The sequence below is a fragment of the Thamnophis elegans genome, chromosome 10 (genome assembly GCF_009769535.1).
Source record: "Thamnophis elegans isolate rThaEle1 chromosome 10, rThaEle1.pri, whole genome shotgun sequence".
Lineage (NCBI taxonomy): Eukaryota > Metazoa > Chordata > Lepidosauria > Squamata > Colubridae > Thamnophis > Thamnophis elegans.
This window is the reverse complement of record NC_045550.1, coordinates 71,290,266-71,307,041: the sequence shown is the minus strand read 5'-3', so window position 1 is coordinate 71,307,041 and position 16,776 is coordinate 71,290,266. Positions and strand designations below refer to the sequence as shown.

At 56.8% G+C, this 16,776-nt stretch overlaps 1 protein-coding gene across 1 annotated transcript in view; it reads left to right on the top strand.

Annotated features, from left to right (window-relative positions):
* The first annotated feature begins 6,118 nt into the window (after window positions 1-6,118).
* LOC116513756 (probable cation-transporting ATPase 13A5) overlaps window positions 6,119-16,776 on the top strand; it is a 34,430-nt gene continuing 23,772 nt past the window's right edge. Inside the window, 10 exon segments of the mRNA XM_032224938.1 lie at window positions 6,119-6,220; window positions 6,483-6,566; window positions 11,897-12,070; window positions 12,615-12,755; window positions 13,327-13,397; window positions 13,504-13,584; window positions 14,009-14,078; window positions 14,667-14,801; window positions 15,497-15,569; window positions 15,889-16,020. Coding sequence (XP_032080829.1) covers window positions 6,119-6,220; window positions 6,483-6,566; window positions 11,897-12,070; window positions 12,615-12,755; window positions 13,327-13,397; window positions 13,504-13,584; window positions 14,009-14,078; window positions 14,667-14,801; window positions 15,497-15,569; window positions 15,889-16,020 — 1,063 coding nt within the window.

Genomic DNA, 16,776 nt, shown 5'->3' with positions numbered 1-16,776 from the left:
GGAAGGGTCTCCGCTGGCAGCCCTGGACGCTCTCCCGCACCTGCCCTGTGGGTCTTGGGGCAGAAGAGGGCAGCCGGGAGATGCCTATGGGAGGGGGGGGTCAGCAGTGGGAGGCAGGAGGGGGCAGGGAAGCCCAGTGGGAGCCTGGAAAGGGCTTTGGGGGCAGTGAATCCACCTGCCCTGTTGGAGGGATGGCGCCAAAGGAGAGGGGATGAGATGTAGGGAGGGTCCCCTCAGGGTCTTCCCTCTTAAGGCACAAGGATGCTCCCCTTCCTGGATGGCGGTGTGAGTGGGCTTGCTCCAGAAGCTTCCACTGGGCAGCCCTGGGCCAAAGGAGCTCCCTTTCTCCCCAAAGCTAGTAGGGGGTCGCAGATGCTCCAGGTGCCCCCAGGACCTTCCTCGCCCTGCTGTCCTCCAGATCCCTGAGGCTGCCAGGGGGTCAAGTGTGGGCAGCTCCTCCGCCAGCCCCTCCCTCCTTGGATCTTCCTGCTTCCTTCCCCATCCTTAAGGGCCTCTGTCTCCTCCTGATGGTTCACTGCAAGCGTTTCTCCTGCCAGAAAGGCCCCCTTCCCCTATTGGGGGGGGGGGCTCCTGGGGCCTCTCTGGGGCCACCAGCTCTCAGGGGAAGTTCTGGATGGCCACTTCTGTGCCCAGCAGGGGTCAGTCTTTACCTGTCTTCTGGGGACCTCTGGTGGTTCCCTTGGGCATTGCAGGGGCTGAAATCTGGAGATTGCTGCTACTATTTTATTTCAACTGATTTTTGTTCAATATTGGGGTCCAACGGGGGCCTGCATTGATGATGATGACGACATAGTGGTCTGCTTAAAGGAGCAGCTCAAGGGCTTCCATCTTGGCCCTTGGGCAGAAATTCATCTTCCGTTAACATTTTCTGTTCTGAGAACATCCTAGAAAAAGGCTTTAATTAAATGCAGCCGAGACACTTGCCGTCCCCGTACATATTTTCCCCGTGATCCCATTGAAAGTTGTCGCCTTTGCACAGGCTCTTTGGGGCCCTGGGAGAAGGCTGGGGAGGAGCCAGCCCCCCTGGGTGGGGGATTAGGCCTCTTTCGTCCAGGACCACCTTGGCTCTAGCAACTGGCAACTCCCTCGCTCTGGCAGAGGAACCTGCTGAGGCCACATTGGGCCACCTTAGCTGGAGGCCCTGCCACAACTGCCCAATGGCCGTTTTCCAAAGGGAGGGGCAGGAGGACGCTTGGAGAAGGGGAGGAGGGCTTGATGGGGGGGGGGGAGGCCCCTCTGTTCCCAACCCCCGGAGGGAGAGTCTGCCCATTGTGGGAAGAAGCGGGTGAAGGGTGGCGAGGTCTCTGTCCACACAGATGCCATCCCAGCCTGGGTGACTCAGGGTTGACTACCAGGATCCTGTTCTGGGTTGAGTAAGTTGGGGCTGCTCCTTACTGGTGTGACGTGATCAACATTACTGTATGGGATCAACTCAACCCCTGTGACTCCAGGATGAATAAACCTCAGGGAGAACCCACTTAACCCCCTGGGGAATTGTGGAAGTTGAAGTCCACCAGTCTTGGACTTTCGATGTCCTTCAGCTGTGACCTGGTTCAGGGAAGCTCAGCCAATAAGCCCCCCCCCTCTCTCTGACACACACCAGTGGGGGGGGGTGTCTGCCGGTTCACACCAGCTCGGGAGAACCGGTTGGTGAAATTTACCGATCCGGTGAGAGGAGGTTCGACCGGTGGACCCGGAAGTAGCTTCCAGAACGCCTGCCCCGGCCCTGTCACTCGCTCGCTGACTCCCGCCCGTCTGGAAGCTTCTCCATCGCTCACTGGATTCCCCTCTGTCTTTCAGCCTCCGATCTCCCAAAGTTCTTTCCCCAGCATGTGATAGCTTTCTCCTGGATTCCTCTCTGTCCTGCCTTCTCTGATCTCCCTAATTTCGGCCCTTAATCCTCCAGTTGTCTATTTTGGGGAGGTTTTCCCCTCTCTTCCCCCCCCCTTTCATAGGAGTCCCAAAGACTTTTGCCACATGGCTTGAAGGGATGGTAGTCATGTGACTGCATGAGTGATGTCAAGCTGGCCATACCCACCCCGTCACATGACTGCCAAGCCACGCCCACAAAATAGGCCACACCCACAGAATAGGTTCTAAAACCATTGAAACCCACCACTGACACACACACACACACACACACAGTTGCCACAGTTATTAAGTGAATCGCTGGAGTTGATAAGTTAGTAACATGGGTTGTTAAGTGAATCTGGCTTCTCAGAAGGTCACAAAAGGGGACCACGTGACCCCTGGGACACTGGGACTGTCATAAATACGAGTCAGTTGCCAAGCATTTGAATTTTGATCCTGTGACCATGGTTGCAAGTGTGGAAAATGGTAGTAAGTCCCTTTTTTCAGTTTGAATGGTCACTAAATGAACTGTTGTAAGTCGAGGACTGCCTGTACTATGAAAGAAGACACAAAAGCCACGTTCATAACAAGCCGAGCTACTGAAGCCTGCAAAGGGCCCCGTGGAGAAGCCTTCGCAATCAAAAACCAGCACGAGCTTTCAAAGGCCCCCCAGGGAAAAGGACCGTATGAATGGGATTAGGAGTAGGATTGGACCTTGGAGGTCCTCTAGTCCAGCCCCTTGCTCAAGCAGGAGAACCTGTGCCGTCTCAGGCCAGTGACTGTCCTGTCTCTTTTTAAAAACTCCCAGTGTTGGGGCACACAGGACTTCTGGTGGCAAGGAGTCCCACCGCTTTAAGGAAGCTTCTCCGTAATTCCAGGTTGCTCCTCTCCTTGATCAGTTTCCATCCGTTGTTTCTTGTCCGGCAGCATCTCAGGTGCTCTGGAGAATAATCTGACCCCTCCCCCCTCTATCTACACGCCTGCCCAGGTAGCCAAAGCAGAGGGAAGCTGAAGCCGCCACCAAGGAGGGGCAGGAGAGAACATCCAGGCCCTGCGCAGCCCCACTGGCCAGGTTTTTTCAAAGGGGGGGGCGGAGGAATCAAAGAGCCTGGGCTATTCATTCGTTTATCAGACGCATCTCTTGCCCCCCACCATCAGGCAGCTTACAGAGAATTCAAAAAGAGAATTCTAAAAATACCCCCACATGTCACAACAATAGCAATGAAACTCCACCAAGAAACAAACAATGAATGGAGAATAAAAGCTGAAGACATCGCATGAAAGGAGGCCCTCTGGGAAAAAAAGCTTTCAAAACTTTGGCCAGGCTCTCTTTGTGTGTGTGTATGTGTGTCTTCGTGCGCTAACAGAAAAGCAGCGCCTGCCCACTTCACGCACCCCGAGTGTCCCCAGCTGTTTCTCCCTGCCCATCACCTGATCAGCCAGGCTGGTTCTGCAGGGATTTGGGCACCAAACCAGTTTTACAGCTCAAACTCCACATCTAAATTCCTGGCTCTGCCACCCGGGGCTCCTTGCTCCAATGGCCGGGAGCCCACAGAATGCCTGACAGTGGGGGGCAGTTTCTGCCCAGAGGACTCTCAGGCTGGACATCGGGGGTCCCGGCTGCCTCTGCCAGGCCCTCTGTAGGTGGAGGGGGGCTCAGAGAGGGGAGCTAGGCGTGAAGCAGCCAGCAGAGACCCCAGACCATAATACGGCAGCCTCCCCTTCAGAAGCCCCACCTGGGACTCTGAGCTGGAGGAAAAGGGGAGCACAGGTGCTTCAGGCCAGGTGGCGCTTCCTCTGAGGTCCCAACCCTCGTGACGAAGAGGCCCCCTTTCTTCCCCCCTGGGGGCCACACAGCCCCACATCTGCCGGGGCTCCTGCGGGAGGGACGTCCTGGCAGAAAGGTCTCCAGAGAATCTCCATCCTCCAGGCCACAGTCGGCCCAAAGGTGCTTCTTCCAAAAGGCAACTGGGATTTCTCCATATTTTTCCTTGAAAACGTTTCACTTCTCACTCAAGACGCTTCTCCAGTTCTTCAGAACCGAAGGGCTCCCAGGAAGGAGACGAAGAAAGTCCAGCTGCCTTTGGAGAAGCCCATCATGGCAGCCAGATGGTGCCCCGGTTGGTCAACAGCAGCCGCTTTCTGGGAGGGGGGCAGTTTCCTCCACACCCACCCAACAACGCGTGACTTTTGCAACCCTCTTGGCAGCTCCCGGCCGAGGCAGCCAGAGAGCCGGGCAGAGGGGGAGTTCCAGGCCAGGGCTGCTCTTCAGCTCTGCAACTCCGATGCGGGAGGGGTCGGCGGCAGCCGCTGCTCATTCCTCACCCGCAGGCCTCGCCCTGCCCTTCCTAACCGGGAAGCTCCCCCTCCCCTCTCTGACTCACTCCGGGAAATCTCCCCGGGCTGTGCTGGCAGAAGAACCTGCCGAGGCCACGTTGTGCCACCTTAGCTGGAGGGCGAAGGTGGCAAGTAGCAATAGCAGTGAGACTTATATACCGCTTCATAGGGCTTTCAGCCCTCTCTAAGCGGTTTACAGAGTCAGCATTTTGCCCCCAACAACAATCCGGGTCCTCATTTCACCCACCTCGGAAGGATGGAAGGCTGAGTCAACCCTGAGCCGGTGAGATTTGAACAGCTGAACTGCAGATAACAGTCAGCTGAAGTGGCCTGCAGTGCTGCATTTAACCACTGTGCCACCTTGGCTCTTCTAATTCTCCCCAGAATTAGTCCCCAGGCGCAGCCTTTAGGGGATGCCAGATGAAAGGAAGGCCTACTCTCCACTTCTTCTCCAGAAGGCAGGAGAAGAGACACCTCGGATGGGCAGGGAAGCCACCTGGGACTAAGGAGACATTTCCTGACCATGAGGACAATCAACCCATCGTCCTCAGAGGTTGTGGATGCTCCACCACCACAAGAAGAGACTGGACAGGCAAAAGCTCTAAAGTCCCCTGCTTGAGCAAAGGGTTGGACTAGAAGACCTCCAAGGCCCAACTCTGCTTTCCTGTCACTCTCTACTTCTGGAGGGGGATTCCACCCCGAGTGGCCCTGGGCCATGCAGGAGGACGCTTGGAGAAGGGGAGGAGGGCTTGATGGGGGGGGGGAGGCCCCTCTGTCCCCAACCCCCGGGGGGAGAGTCTGCCCATTGTGGGAAGAAGCGGGTGAGGGGTGGCGAGGTCTCTGTCCACACAGATGCCATCCCAGCCTGGGTGACTCAGGGTTGACTGCCAGGATCCTGTTCTGGGTTGAGTAAGTTGGGGCTGCTCCTTACTGGTGTGACGTGATCAACTTTACTGTATGGGATCAACTCAACCCCTGTGACTCCAGGATGAATAAACCTCAGGGAGAACCCACTTAACCCCCTGGGGAATTGTGGAAGTTGAAGTCCACCAGTCTTGGGCTTTCGATGTCCTTCAGCTGTGACCTGGTTCAGGGAAGGTCAGCCAATAAGCCCCCCCCCCATTTCCCTCTCCCTCCCTCCCTCCCTCTCTCTCTCAGAATAGAAAAGAGAAGACAATAGAAAACAGAATAGAAAATAGAGTAGAGAATTAGAATAGAACAGAACAGAATAACAGAATAAAATTAGAATAGAATTAGAACATAACATAACAGAATAATAGAACAGAACAGGATAGGATAGGATAGAATACAGAACAGAACAGAACAGAGCTGGAAGGGACCTTGGAGGTCTTCTAGTCCACCCCCTGCTCAAGCAGAAGAGTCTATACTATTTCAGATAAGTGACTGTCCAGTCTCTTTTTAAAAACCTCCAGCGATGAAGCACCCACAACATCTGGTGGCCAGCTGTTCCACTGGTTATTGTCTTCACTGTCAGGAAGTTCCTCCTCAATTCCAGGTTGCTCCTCTCCTTGATTAGTTTCCATCCATTGTTTCTTGTCCTGCCTTCTTTGGTGCTTTGGAGAATAGGTGGAGCCCCTCCTCTTCTTTGTGGCAGCCCCTCAAACACTGGAAGACTGATATCCTGACTCCCCTGGTCCTTCTTTTCTCTAGAGCGGCCGGACCCAAATCCTCCAGCCGTTCTTCCTCTGTTTTAGTCTCCAGGCCTTTAATCCCCTTAGTTGCTCTTCTCTGAAGTTTTTCCAAAGTTCTCCTCCTCAAATCTTCCCTTGGACTTTTTAACTGGGGGAGGGGGTGGGGTGGTGGTGGAGGAAGATTATCTATTTGTATCCAAGCCGCAGGCCCCTCCTGAGAGGAGCTGCCGGAGGCCTCTCCCTCCTGCCCAGGCGTTATGGGCATGGAAGTCCATGCACAGGTGCAACGGAGCTCCGAGTGGCAGATTGGCAAATGCATCGACTCGCTGAAACTTAGGACATTCCCTCATGTGACTCAGGTCTGCCCCCACCCACCCACCCATCCTCACACAAACACAGACACACATACACATGCGCACACACGGAAACACACATGCACACGCACGGGCTTATCTGGAGGCTGGCCGATCGGAACAGGTTTTCTCAGCTCAGGTGATTGCAAAAAACAGAAAAGTGCATTCCACAACCCCGGGATCAACATTATGCGCGAGGAGGTGATCCTGCCCGGAGATCAAATTTTGGCAACTGAAGTGACGATCGGCTTTCCTCCATCCGAGGAAGGGAGGCCGGCCGGCTTCTCTGGGGAGGAAGCTTCTGATGGACTCCCACCATGCCCTGCTCAACCAGGGGGAGGACGATGAGATGGTAAGGGCAGCCCCCCCCCACAGTAGCTCCCTGGCTTCCGCTAGCCTGATGTTGCCCCTCCTCCCACAACCCCCCAGCTCCCCTGGAGAAAAGGACCCCAAGGTCAGGGGCCATTGGTTAGGGATGCTTGGGCGCCCCATTGACCCACCCACCCCTTGTAGTAGGAAGGCTGGCAGGTCTTCTTTGCCAGGGGTTGGGTGGGGATGGCGATGGGAAGGGACAGGAGAGGTTGGCATCGTCCAGGTCTGGCCTCCTTCCCAAGCAAAGGCCCCTCCCTGCTTCCAGGCCTCTTCCCTTCATTTCGCTGGTTCAGGCTGCTCATCCTTTGGGTAAATCCTTCAACCCCCCCCCCCCCAAACCCCACTCTGCCTTTCAGCTGCGTCCAGGCTCTCTTCGGTTCTTGTAAACCCCTCCCTGCCCCACTGCAGCTGCTGAAAGCAAATTGGGGGGGGAATCTGCCCTTGGGGTGATCCATGCCTCTGTGCCCATGGGGGGGGGGTGGGGGGAGGATGGTGGCCTTTCTGGAGATGGACCTTGTGGGTCTCCCCAGGACGAGTTCTGCCTCTCTCCTTCTGGATCAGGGACGGGGACGGGGGCTCATCTGGAAGGGGATGGTTATTCTGGAGCCTGCAGGCAACACCCAGACTGGCAGGGGATGCAGTGCAAGAGACGCTCGGCAGCTCAGGGGGGAACTGGGGGGCCTCCAGGGCTGTTTTCCTGCAGATGTTTTTTGACCCAACTAGAGAACCTCATCAGGGCTGGAAGGGAATGAGATTTGCACAAAGAAAGAGGAGGAGGAGGAGGAGGACTGTGGGCTCCTTGATGCTCTCTGAGCCTGGAGGTTTTTCTGGAAGACGTTTCATGACGTAACTGGGGAACATCCTCAGTGCTACAAGAGGGCTTGGAGGGGGAGGAGGAGGAAGAGGAAAAGGACTGGAATTCTTGGCGCTCTCTGAGCTTGGAGTTTTTCTTGCAGACGTTTCATGAAGTAACTAGGGAACATCATCAGTGCTAGAAAGAGGAGGGGTTTACAGGGGGTTTGGACTAGATGACCGACAAGGTCCCTTCCAACCCTGTTGATCTGCATCTTCTCATTTGCTCAGCAACCCTCCAAAGTCACAAAGGCACTGAAAAAGACGACCTACAACACCCCAGTTTTCGCCCCTGTGATTATTGCATTTTCACGGGATGGAAATGTGGGTGCTAGGCAACGGCTGCGTACTTACGACGGCTGCTGCTTCCGGGGGTCCCTGGCCTTTTGCAACCTTCCCAGGCAGCCCCTGAGAGGCAAAGCCAGTGGGGGAAGCTGGACCCACGCAATGACCTTGGGGTGCACTTAGCAAAATCAGATGCGACTCACTTAATGACTGCCTTGCTTAGCAACAGAAATCCTGATCCCAGTTGTGGTCATAGGTTGAGGATGAACTGTGCAGACAGTTATTTGCCCCATCAGGGTTGGTGGGGGGCTTTGTGTGTGTGGGGGGTGTTCCTGGATTGGGTGGTTGATTGTTGGTCTGAGTTCGTAACTCCTGGATTAGGGCCTCGTGTATCACTTGACTGTCTGCCAGGTATTAATCCCTGCTAATCTGGGTGTTGCCAACTCAGACACGCAATTGAAGCCCCAGGCAACAGCCTAACGGAGGAGCCACCAAGGAGAGAACGACCCTCCCCCCCAACACCGAGAGGGTCTGGGGGAAGTTCTCGGCCCTCCAAAGCCCTCGCCTGTCCCAGGGGGGCTTCTTCAAAGGGCAGCTGGGCCCTTCTTTCTCCTCCAAGACCCCCCGCTTCTCATCTAAGCAGCTGGATGCAGAACTGAAGGAGCTTCTTGGCTGGGAAGGGAAAAAGCCTTTGGAAAAAGCACTTTGGGGTATGGCAGGATATAAAAAGAGAGGAAACCCCCCCCCCCCACTGCTGAAGATGTTCTCTAAAATGTCTGCAAGGAAACAAGGAAGCTCAGAGACCAAGAAAGCCCCCCAAAACAAGGATACTTTATCCCTCCACCCCTTCCTATAAACATGGGTCTGCAGTGGTTTGAAATGGTAACAAACCCTCCTGCTTTCTTAGAACCCATAAATCATAGAACCCTAGGGCAGGAAGGGACCTCGGAGGTCTTCTAGTCCAGCCCACTGCTCAAGGCAGGAGACCCTCTACCATTTCAAATTCATGGGTGTCCAGTCTCTTCTTGAAATCCTCCAGTGATGGAGCACCTACAACGTCTGGTGGCAAGCTGTTCCACTGGCTCATTGTCCTCCTCCCTGTTAGGAAGTTTCTCTTTAATTCCAGGTTGCATCTCTCCTGGGTTAGTTTCCATCCATTGTTTCCTGTCCTGCCTTCAGAGGCTTTGGAGGTAGATCGTCCCCCTCTTCTTTGTCGATGTCCGTGGCCGTCTTTTCTCTTGGGGAAGCCCCAGGGCAGCTGCCAAGTTCCTTCTGGACCTTCAGCTCACCTTCTGAAATGTTGGGTGTTGCTCAGGAGTGTGCAAATGAATGTGTGCACAGATGGGGGAAACTTACTAGAGCAAGTAGTGGCCTCCCCTGCCAGTTTCCCCACTGACTTTCTGTCTGCCAACTTCCCACAAGGAAACTCAGTGGGGAAGCCAGCAGGAAGTGGGAGGCCGTTCCTGCTTCCGTTGCCTGTGGCCATCCTGTCAATCTTTATAGGTCAGGAACTCTCTCTGAAATGATGTCCCAACGGATCAGGGGGTTATCTATCTTCCCTCTGTTTCCCAACTTCCTTGCTTGGGGTCTCTTTCTGGCCTGGGGGCGAAAGTCTTGTGGCCGGAGGCTCTCAGGTCCTGGCTCAAAGCCCATCCCGCCTCTGAGCTTCCTGGAGGTTATGTTCTTATGACGTCTTCCGCAGTCCCCAGGGTCTTCCCTTCCCCCTCTCTTCCTGGCTCCTCTGAGATCCTGAGGTGGTGATGCCACTGGCACCGCAGCCTTCGGCTTCCCTGGAGCCTCCGTGGCTTCTCTTAGCCCCTGCGCCTCTTTCTGCAGTGGGGGGGAGTTGATCCTGGGCTCCTGCGTTTCTCCCTCCCCATCACCCACCAGTAGCTCCTTCCTTGACCTGGTGCCATTTGTCCTCCTGTCTGGGGAGATTGTCCATCATCCCAGGTCACGGTTGTCCCAAGGGGGCTTTTCCCCCCAAAAGGCAACTGGACTCCCTTGGGGGGAGGTTCCCTTTGAAAATCTTTCCCTTCCCATCCAAGAAGCTTCTTCAGTTCTCTTGGCTTCTTGGAAGAGAAGGGAAAGATTTGCAAAGGGGAAAAAGCACCAAGAAAGTCCAGTTGCCTTTGGGACGACGTGTGCTGTAAAGAGGGCTGTCAAACCCTCTGGAGCAGCATTTAAGAGCTCTCGGTCTTCTGAAGAAGCTGGACTGAAAAAGCTTCCTGGATGAGAAGCGAAATGTCATCAAGGAAAAACCAGAAAGTCCAGTTGCCTTTTGAAAAGGCTTTTTTGGGAGTTTCTGTGCTGATCACTTTCCGTTACAGAGAAATCCAAAACTAACCAACCAGCCAGGATTCGCACAAAGCTCTAAGCCTCTAATTCTGCTCCGTGACCCATAAAAGCCCAACTGAAGGCAGCCATAAGCCTCCGGCCTCTCACTCACCTGGCCAAGCCGGTTGGGTGGCCGTATCAGTTGCTAGCCTGATCTCCGGTTCCTCATCCGGGTTCCCTGAGTGAATTCAGCCGCTGGGCGGGGTCTGAGTTCAGATCCAGGGTCGGTTGGCGGATGACAGTCACCTAAAGGCACCTCAGCTTAACTGCTGGTCCTTGGCAATCACTGTTGGCAAACACAGTGGCCGATTTCTGGCTCGGTTTGCAGCCAGCACAGCCCAGTCGCCAATCGGAGGAGGCTCACCTGCGATTCAGCACCGCCAGCAAGGAGGGGGCTCCAGGTGCATTGGCCGGACACCCGCAGAGGCCAAAGTGGCTTCCTATTGAAATGCTTGTGATGCAGAGATTTTTTTGGGGGGGTGGGTGGGTCCTGGGAACAAGCCAGGGGCCACTAGTGACCGTCCCAGTGGGAGGGGCCTGTGGTAGTCCCAGCCTTGACCTTTGGTAGACATCATGGCAGAACAACAGGGGTGGAAAGAAGGACACCAGGCGACCTTCTTTTTGGCACCACTGTTGCAGAAAATGACAGGCTTTAGACTTCTCAGGATACAGGAAAAGTCTATTTGGCAGCCAGGTTCAGAAAGCTCCCCATGGCTTAGCATTGCCAGTTCTGAACAACCTTAATTATCGAAGCACGTGTTCTTATACATTCCCAAAAGCCTTGCAACACGGAAACACTTAACACATTTCTTAGTGGCTCCCTTGAGGAGAGAAGCCTTATAAGGAGACGGGGTCTTACTTCTCCTTTTGTCATAGGTACTGAGTTCGTGTCTCTAAGCGAACTTTAGCTGACCCTTGTGGTTTGGACTTTTGACAAAGGGACGTTGGCTAGAACATCTTGTGGTTAGAGGCTGATGACATCTCTCTGTCCCTTTAAGCAGGCTTCTAACTATCCCTTTTATGCCACGTCTTCATTCTTATATTTTTAATCCATATTTCATTCTACTTTACCAAGAAGGGAAGGATTTGGTTTCTGAGGACGACGTGTCCAGTAATCTTGCACCTGAAGATGATCAGGTTGGGAAACAGATGCACCTAATAGAATAACAAGAGAGTCGGAGGCACATTCTCAGATTGGGGAGCCCTACAGCAGTATTAGTACAACATGCAAAGATGGATTAAGCTTAACCCTAGTTAGGTTTGGTGCTGTCGTGTATTGTGCAAATCCCGTCCCATGACTGATTCCGAGAGCTCCGTGAATTCCACATGGAAATCCTTCCCTGTTTGGCCTTTCATTGGTGTCTTGAAAGCTTCCTGTCCCAGAATCAGAGCCAGCGCCCACACAGGATGGCAGGCCCTGTGAGCCCCCAGATCTATTTTATGCTGCTGGGAAATCTAGCTGTTGGATAGACACAGGGAGTGGGGCCAAGCACGAACAACCAGGTCCACGCGTGGAGGAGGCCCAATTAAACTGAATGATTGCAAAAAGGAACCTCGCACAGGAACCTTCCCAATTAGTGGTCAGCCCTGGCCAGAGACAGAGGAGAGTCCGTGGAATTCAAGGGAGGTGGGACTTCCTTTGTTTATGGCCACTTAGAGATTCTAGGCTGATTGCCCTCTTTCGCTCCCCCCCCTTCTGGGTTCTGCCGCCTCTCCTCCTGCAGGGGGGCTGTCTTGGGATTGGCCCCAAGATGCCTTTTCCCTTCTTGGGGAGGTCGGGGCCTGGACGGTGAGTGGGTGGGAAGGGCTCCCTTCACGCAAAGCCTTTCTCCCCAGGAGATCTTTGGATACAAGAGCCGGGGCCTCCGGAGGGCCCTGTGCCTGGCCGGCTACCTCCTCTCCTGCGGGGGCCTCCTGCTTCTCTTCCACTGGAAACCCGAGTGGGGCGTCTGGGCCAACTGCCAGCCCTGCAGCCTGGAAGAGGCCGATGTGGTGCTGCTCCGGACCACGGTAGGTGCCTCCCTCCCTGCCTTCTTCTGAAGCAACCTGGCCAATTCCCTTCGTGTCGGTCCGTGGAAGTCACGGCTGAGAGTCCCTGATCCTTCTGGGCAAGCCATGCTTAGGCTTCCCGTCTTCTGGAGGGCTCCCCCCCCTTCAGAGGAAACCCACGGCTTCTGCAATTCAGAGCTACTTTCTTTGTTTGGCAAGAGATTCTTCCTCCGTTGGGCCACCAGATCACACTGTGTTTGATTGGTAGAAATCCAAAGTTTGGGCTGGGGGGAAACTGAATCCCCCACAGCATTCAAGATTGGGGGTTTCTTCCTTGTTTTTAGTACTGGGCAATAATGCTGGGTACTGCAGCCCTTCCTCCTCCTCCTCTCTTTCCCTTGCTTCCATATGAAAAAGGCACCGGCATAAATTTAATGTAAATACGTAGATGAGTAAGTAAGCGAGAGGCTCTGGATCTCCTGCTGGAGGGATTGAACCAGCCCTGCTCTAGCCAAGAGAAATGTCCCTGCTGGGTCTCCCTCCTTTCCCCCTTTCCCTTCCCCAGGATGAGAGCAAGAGGCAGACTCGGAAGCAGGTGGTCAGCCTTGATTTCCGGGCTCTCTGCGGCACCGAAAAGCCCGGCTGGAGCTTCAGCGGAGAGAAGCATTCGGTCCTACGGAAAGCCATCAAGATGCCCGACATGAAAGTGAGCCGGGGGGGGGGATGAGGGGTGACCTGGGAGCCAATGGGGAGGGGCTGGTGGTAGTGGTGGGGGACACTGCCAAGAGCCTCCTGCTCCTGCTGAGCAAGTCCCATGTGGCACAGCCTGAGGCCAGAGCGAGGCGTAAGGGAGCCATTTGCAGCATTCCCCCCCCCCCAAACCCCGGGGGCTTCTGCCAACTTTGTCTGCCTCCCCTTCCCAGTTTAAGACCTCCAGGTGCCCCACCGGCTGTGGACCCAGCCAGGGTCACCACGGGGGCCTCGCCCGGGAAGAATGTGGGCTGCCCCGCATTGCCTTGTGGGGGGGGGCACATTGACAGTGACCTCTGGACACCCTGGCACTTCCTGGTGCCCTGCAGGGTGGCGGAAGAGGCAGCAGGAGGTCAGCCTTGGGGGTGGGTGTGAAGGGGGTCTCCCTTGATGCCCCCAGGGGTCCTGAAACCTCTGGGTGTCCCTGAAGGACACGGACCTCTCCTTGGCCTGGCTGAAGGGAGGGGAGGGGAGGCCGGCCGGGAGCCCTCCCCTCCTAACGCTTTCCTGGTGTGTTGCTCTTGTAGGGGAGATACATCCAGGTACAAAAAATACGCTACATCTGGGATTTCTCTGAGAAACGCTTTGTCCGAGTTGGGTGAGTTTTCTGCTTCTTGAGACGAGGAGGAGGAGGAGGAGGAGGAGGAGGAGGAGGGCCCCCCTCCTGCCCAGCGCCTGCATGGTCCCTGTGGCTCCTTTCCTAGGTCGCTTCAGGACAGCAACACCTGCTACCAAATCCACCACCGATTTGGGGAAGGGCTGGAGAGGAGGGAGAAGGCGCTCAGGTAAGCCCCCCACCCCCACCCCCACCCCCACCCTTCCTCCTTTGCTTGTGTGGATCTCACACAGCCTTGCGACTTCAAACAACGGCAGCGCTAGAAATCTTCCCCAGAAGCTTCTCCGTGGCTGGATGTTGTAAATGTTGCATTTAAATGTTTTCTCAAACTTCAGTCTGGCCAAGCAGACCCAGAGAAGGAAGCACGGATGGACACACATTCCCTCCCTCCCTCCCTCCTTCCTGTCCAGAGTGGGGGCTGGAGTAAGCCCCCTCGCCCTGATCTGGGTTTGGGCCTGGGGGAGGGGGCGTTCCTCCCTCCGAGTCCTTCCCCTCCCCACCTGGGCTGGCTGGGAGGGGTCCCTCTGCCTCAACCCCCCCCCCCGGTTGCTGCTGCTGGGTGGGCTGAGGCGGCTTCCCCTCCCGTCTTCCAGGAGCTCCGTCTGTGGCCCCAACTCCATCGAGATCGAAATCCGCCCCATCTGGAAACTGCTCTTCCGAGAGGTAAGCAGGTGGCGCCTGCCCGTCTCTTGGGGGACCCTAGCGAGGGGCCCTGGGAGGTCTCGGGCAAGAGCAAAGGGGGTGAAGAGCAGAGTCGGACAATCCAAGGGGCTCCTCCTTCAGGGGACGGGCAACAGACCTTCTTCTCCAGAAGCCGGGCGCCCCCTTGGGAACCGCAGGGAGAGGACGGTGCCCACCACTTGTGATGCCCAAGGGCAGCTCCGGATCCCGCAGGGCAGAGGCCGCTCAGCCTTGGGTGCTGGGCAGCAGGGAGGGGCTTGCTGGCACCCGAGCCCTGGCGAGGAGGTGGGCACCTCAGGTGCCTGGCGGAGGGCTGAACATCTGCCGGCAACCGGGGACTGGCACAGGACTGGCTTGCTGTTGCTCCGGGTGCAGGTCAAACCGGGTTTGCAGGGCCTCAGGTGCCCTGGGAAGGCCATGGGTGACTTGGGGATGCCAGCGTGCCCCCCCACATCACGGCTGTTCTCCTGCTGTTCTCCCAGAGGGCGGTTGGTCCAAGGGGCAGCGTCTGTGGGTGCTTTGAGTGCCCCACGGCTGCCCGGGCATCCTGCCTGTCTTCTCTGCCGGCAGATCCTGAACCCCTTCTACGTCTTCCAATGCTTCACCCTGATCCTCTGGTACACGCAAGGCTACGTGGAGTATTCCTCGGCCATCGTCATCCTCTCCGTCATCTCCATCGGCCTCACCATCTACGTCCTCCGGCAGGTGAGCCCCCCTCTGCCCCGGCCCTTGGATGGAAGAGTCCCCCCCCTCCGTGGCTGCCCCCCGCCTGCTTATTTTGGTCGTCTGATCAACGCCTTGCCTCCCCCCCTCCAGACCCCCCATGCAATGCATGCAGCACCCCTCCCTCCCCCCTCCCCACCACAACAACCCTGTGAGGGAGGCAGAGGGGCTGCTGGTCAGCTTCCATGGGCCAATGAGTCTCTTCCCTCTGGCTTCCTCCGGAGGGGGACTCAGCTGCTCAGGGGGGGGACTGCACTTCCTGGGGGGCAACTCTGCCTCTGGAGGGATGAGGCCATTCTGGGACCCTGCCCAGCTGGGGGGATCCTGCAGAAATCTCCCCTTGGGGGTCAGTGAGGGGAGGGGCTCTCCCGCAAGGGCCCAGCAGCATCTTCTTCCTGAGGCTGGGGTCTTTTGAGGGGGAGGCTTTCTGCAAGACCCCCGGGCCAATGTCCCCCCACCCAGAGCTTGGCTGGTGGTGGGAGGGGGAGCCTGGCCCCCCTTGCAGGGGGCGGGAGGGGCAGAGATTGGTAGAATTTGGCCAATCGGATGCCCCTCAGGACCAGGAAGCAACCTTCTCTTTCCGCGGGGGGGGGGGGGCGGGGGGGCAGGGAAGAAAGAGGCAGCCGTAGATATCTTGTCCCAGGACTTTAACCTTCTCCCCCTCCCCCCTCCCCCAGCAATCCGTCAAACTGCACAATCTGGTGAAGGAGCACAACCAGGTGCAAGTCACCATCTGGACGAAAGGCGAAGGTGGGTGTGGAGACCCCCCCCCATATCCCTGCCCCTCTCCAGCCCCCCAGTCCAGCCCTTTATAATGACTGATGGCCCCTTGGGGGGGGGGAGGAGGAGGCTTCCACAGTGACTGCCTGTCACAGCAAGAGGGAGCCTTTCATGGGGGCAGAGCCCCTCCCTCTGCCTGCCCAGGAGGTCCTCCCCCCAGCCCCCTTTCCTTCCCAACCTCCGGCCCTTCCTGGAACAAGCAGCCTCCCCTGGCCTCCCGCGGGTGCCCCAAGGCTCCGGTGCTTTCGGTCCAGGGCTGCATCCCTCCCCCCTTTCTCATCCTTGCCAGGGCGCTCCACCACGGAGTCCCGCCACTTAGTCCCCGGGGACCTCCTCCTCCTGGAAGGCCAGCGCTTCTCCCTGCCCTGTGACGCCATCCTGCTGGAGGGAAGCTGCGTGGTCAACGAGGGGATGCTCACAGGTGGGTATCCAGGGGCGGTTCTGCTCCCCCCCAACCTGTGGGCCTGGTGGGCAGAGCAAGGAGTCTGGTAGGAGCCCCACAGGTGCTTTTGCAAAGGGCAGCTGGGCTTCCTTAATTTCTTCTTGAAAACATTTTGCTTCCCACCCAAGAAGCTTCTTCGGTTCTAGAACTAGTTCAGAAGGGTAGGAGCTTCTTGGAGGAGAAGCGAAACATCTTCAGAGAACAAAGCCAGGAAGCCCCGGTGCCTGGAGCCCCTCTGGGACAGCCATGGCCTTGGAGGACCCAGAGCCTCCGGAGAGTCTTGGTAGGACGGGCGCTGGGAGAGTCCCTGGGGGTTGGTTGGTGTCAATGCAGGCGCCGTGGGGATGGAAGGCTGGAGGTCTCGGGATGGGGAGGACTTGCTGCCCAAGGGGGCACTGTGCAGCTGCAGCTATCCCACCGGGAGACCCTTCCCCACTCGGGCTGCCTCTCCGCTTTGGAAGCCCCTCCTGCCTGAGACCCCTTCTGGCCTTCTTGGCTTCCTGCTTGCCTGGAGACCCACCTGCAGACAGGCAGGGACAGAGGGTGGAGAAACAGAGCCAAGGTGCCCTCCCCCAACCTGTGGGTCTGGTGGGCAGAGCTTCACATGCCCCGCCCTTGAGTGAAGGGAGGGGCTTCTCTGCTGCTCCACCCCCATTCCCCCTCTTCTCTTCGCCTGGGTCAGACTCGTAGAGTCCTTGGGGCAGCTGCTGGTATGTTGTCACACGGCCTCCAACG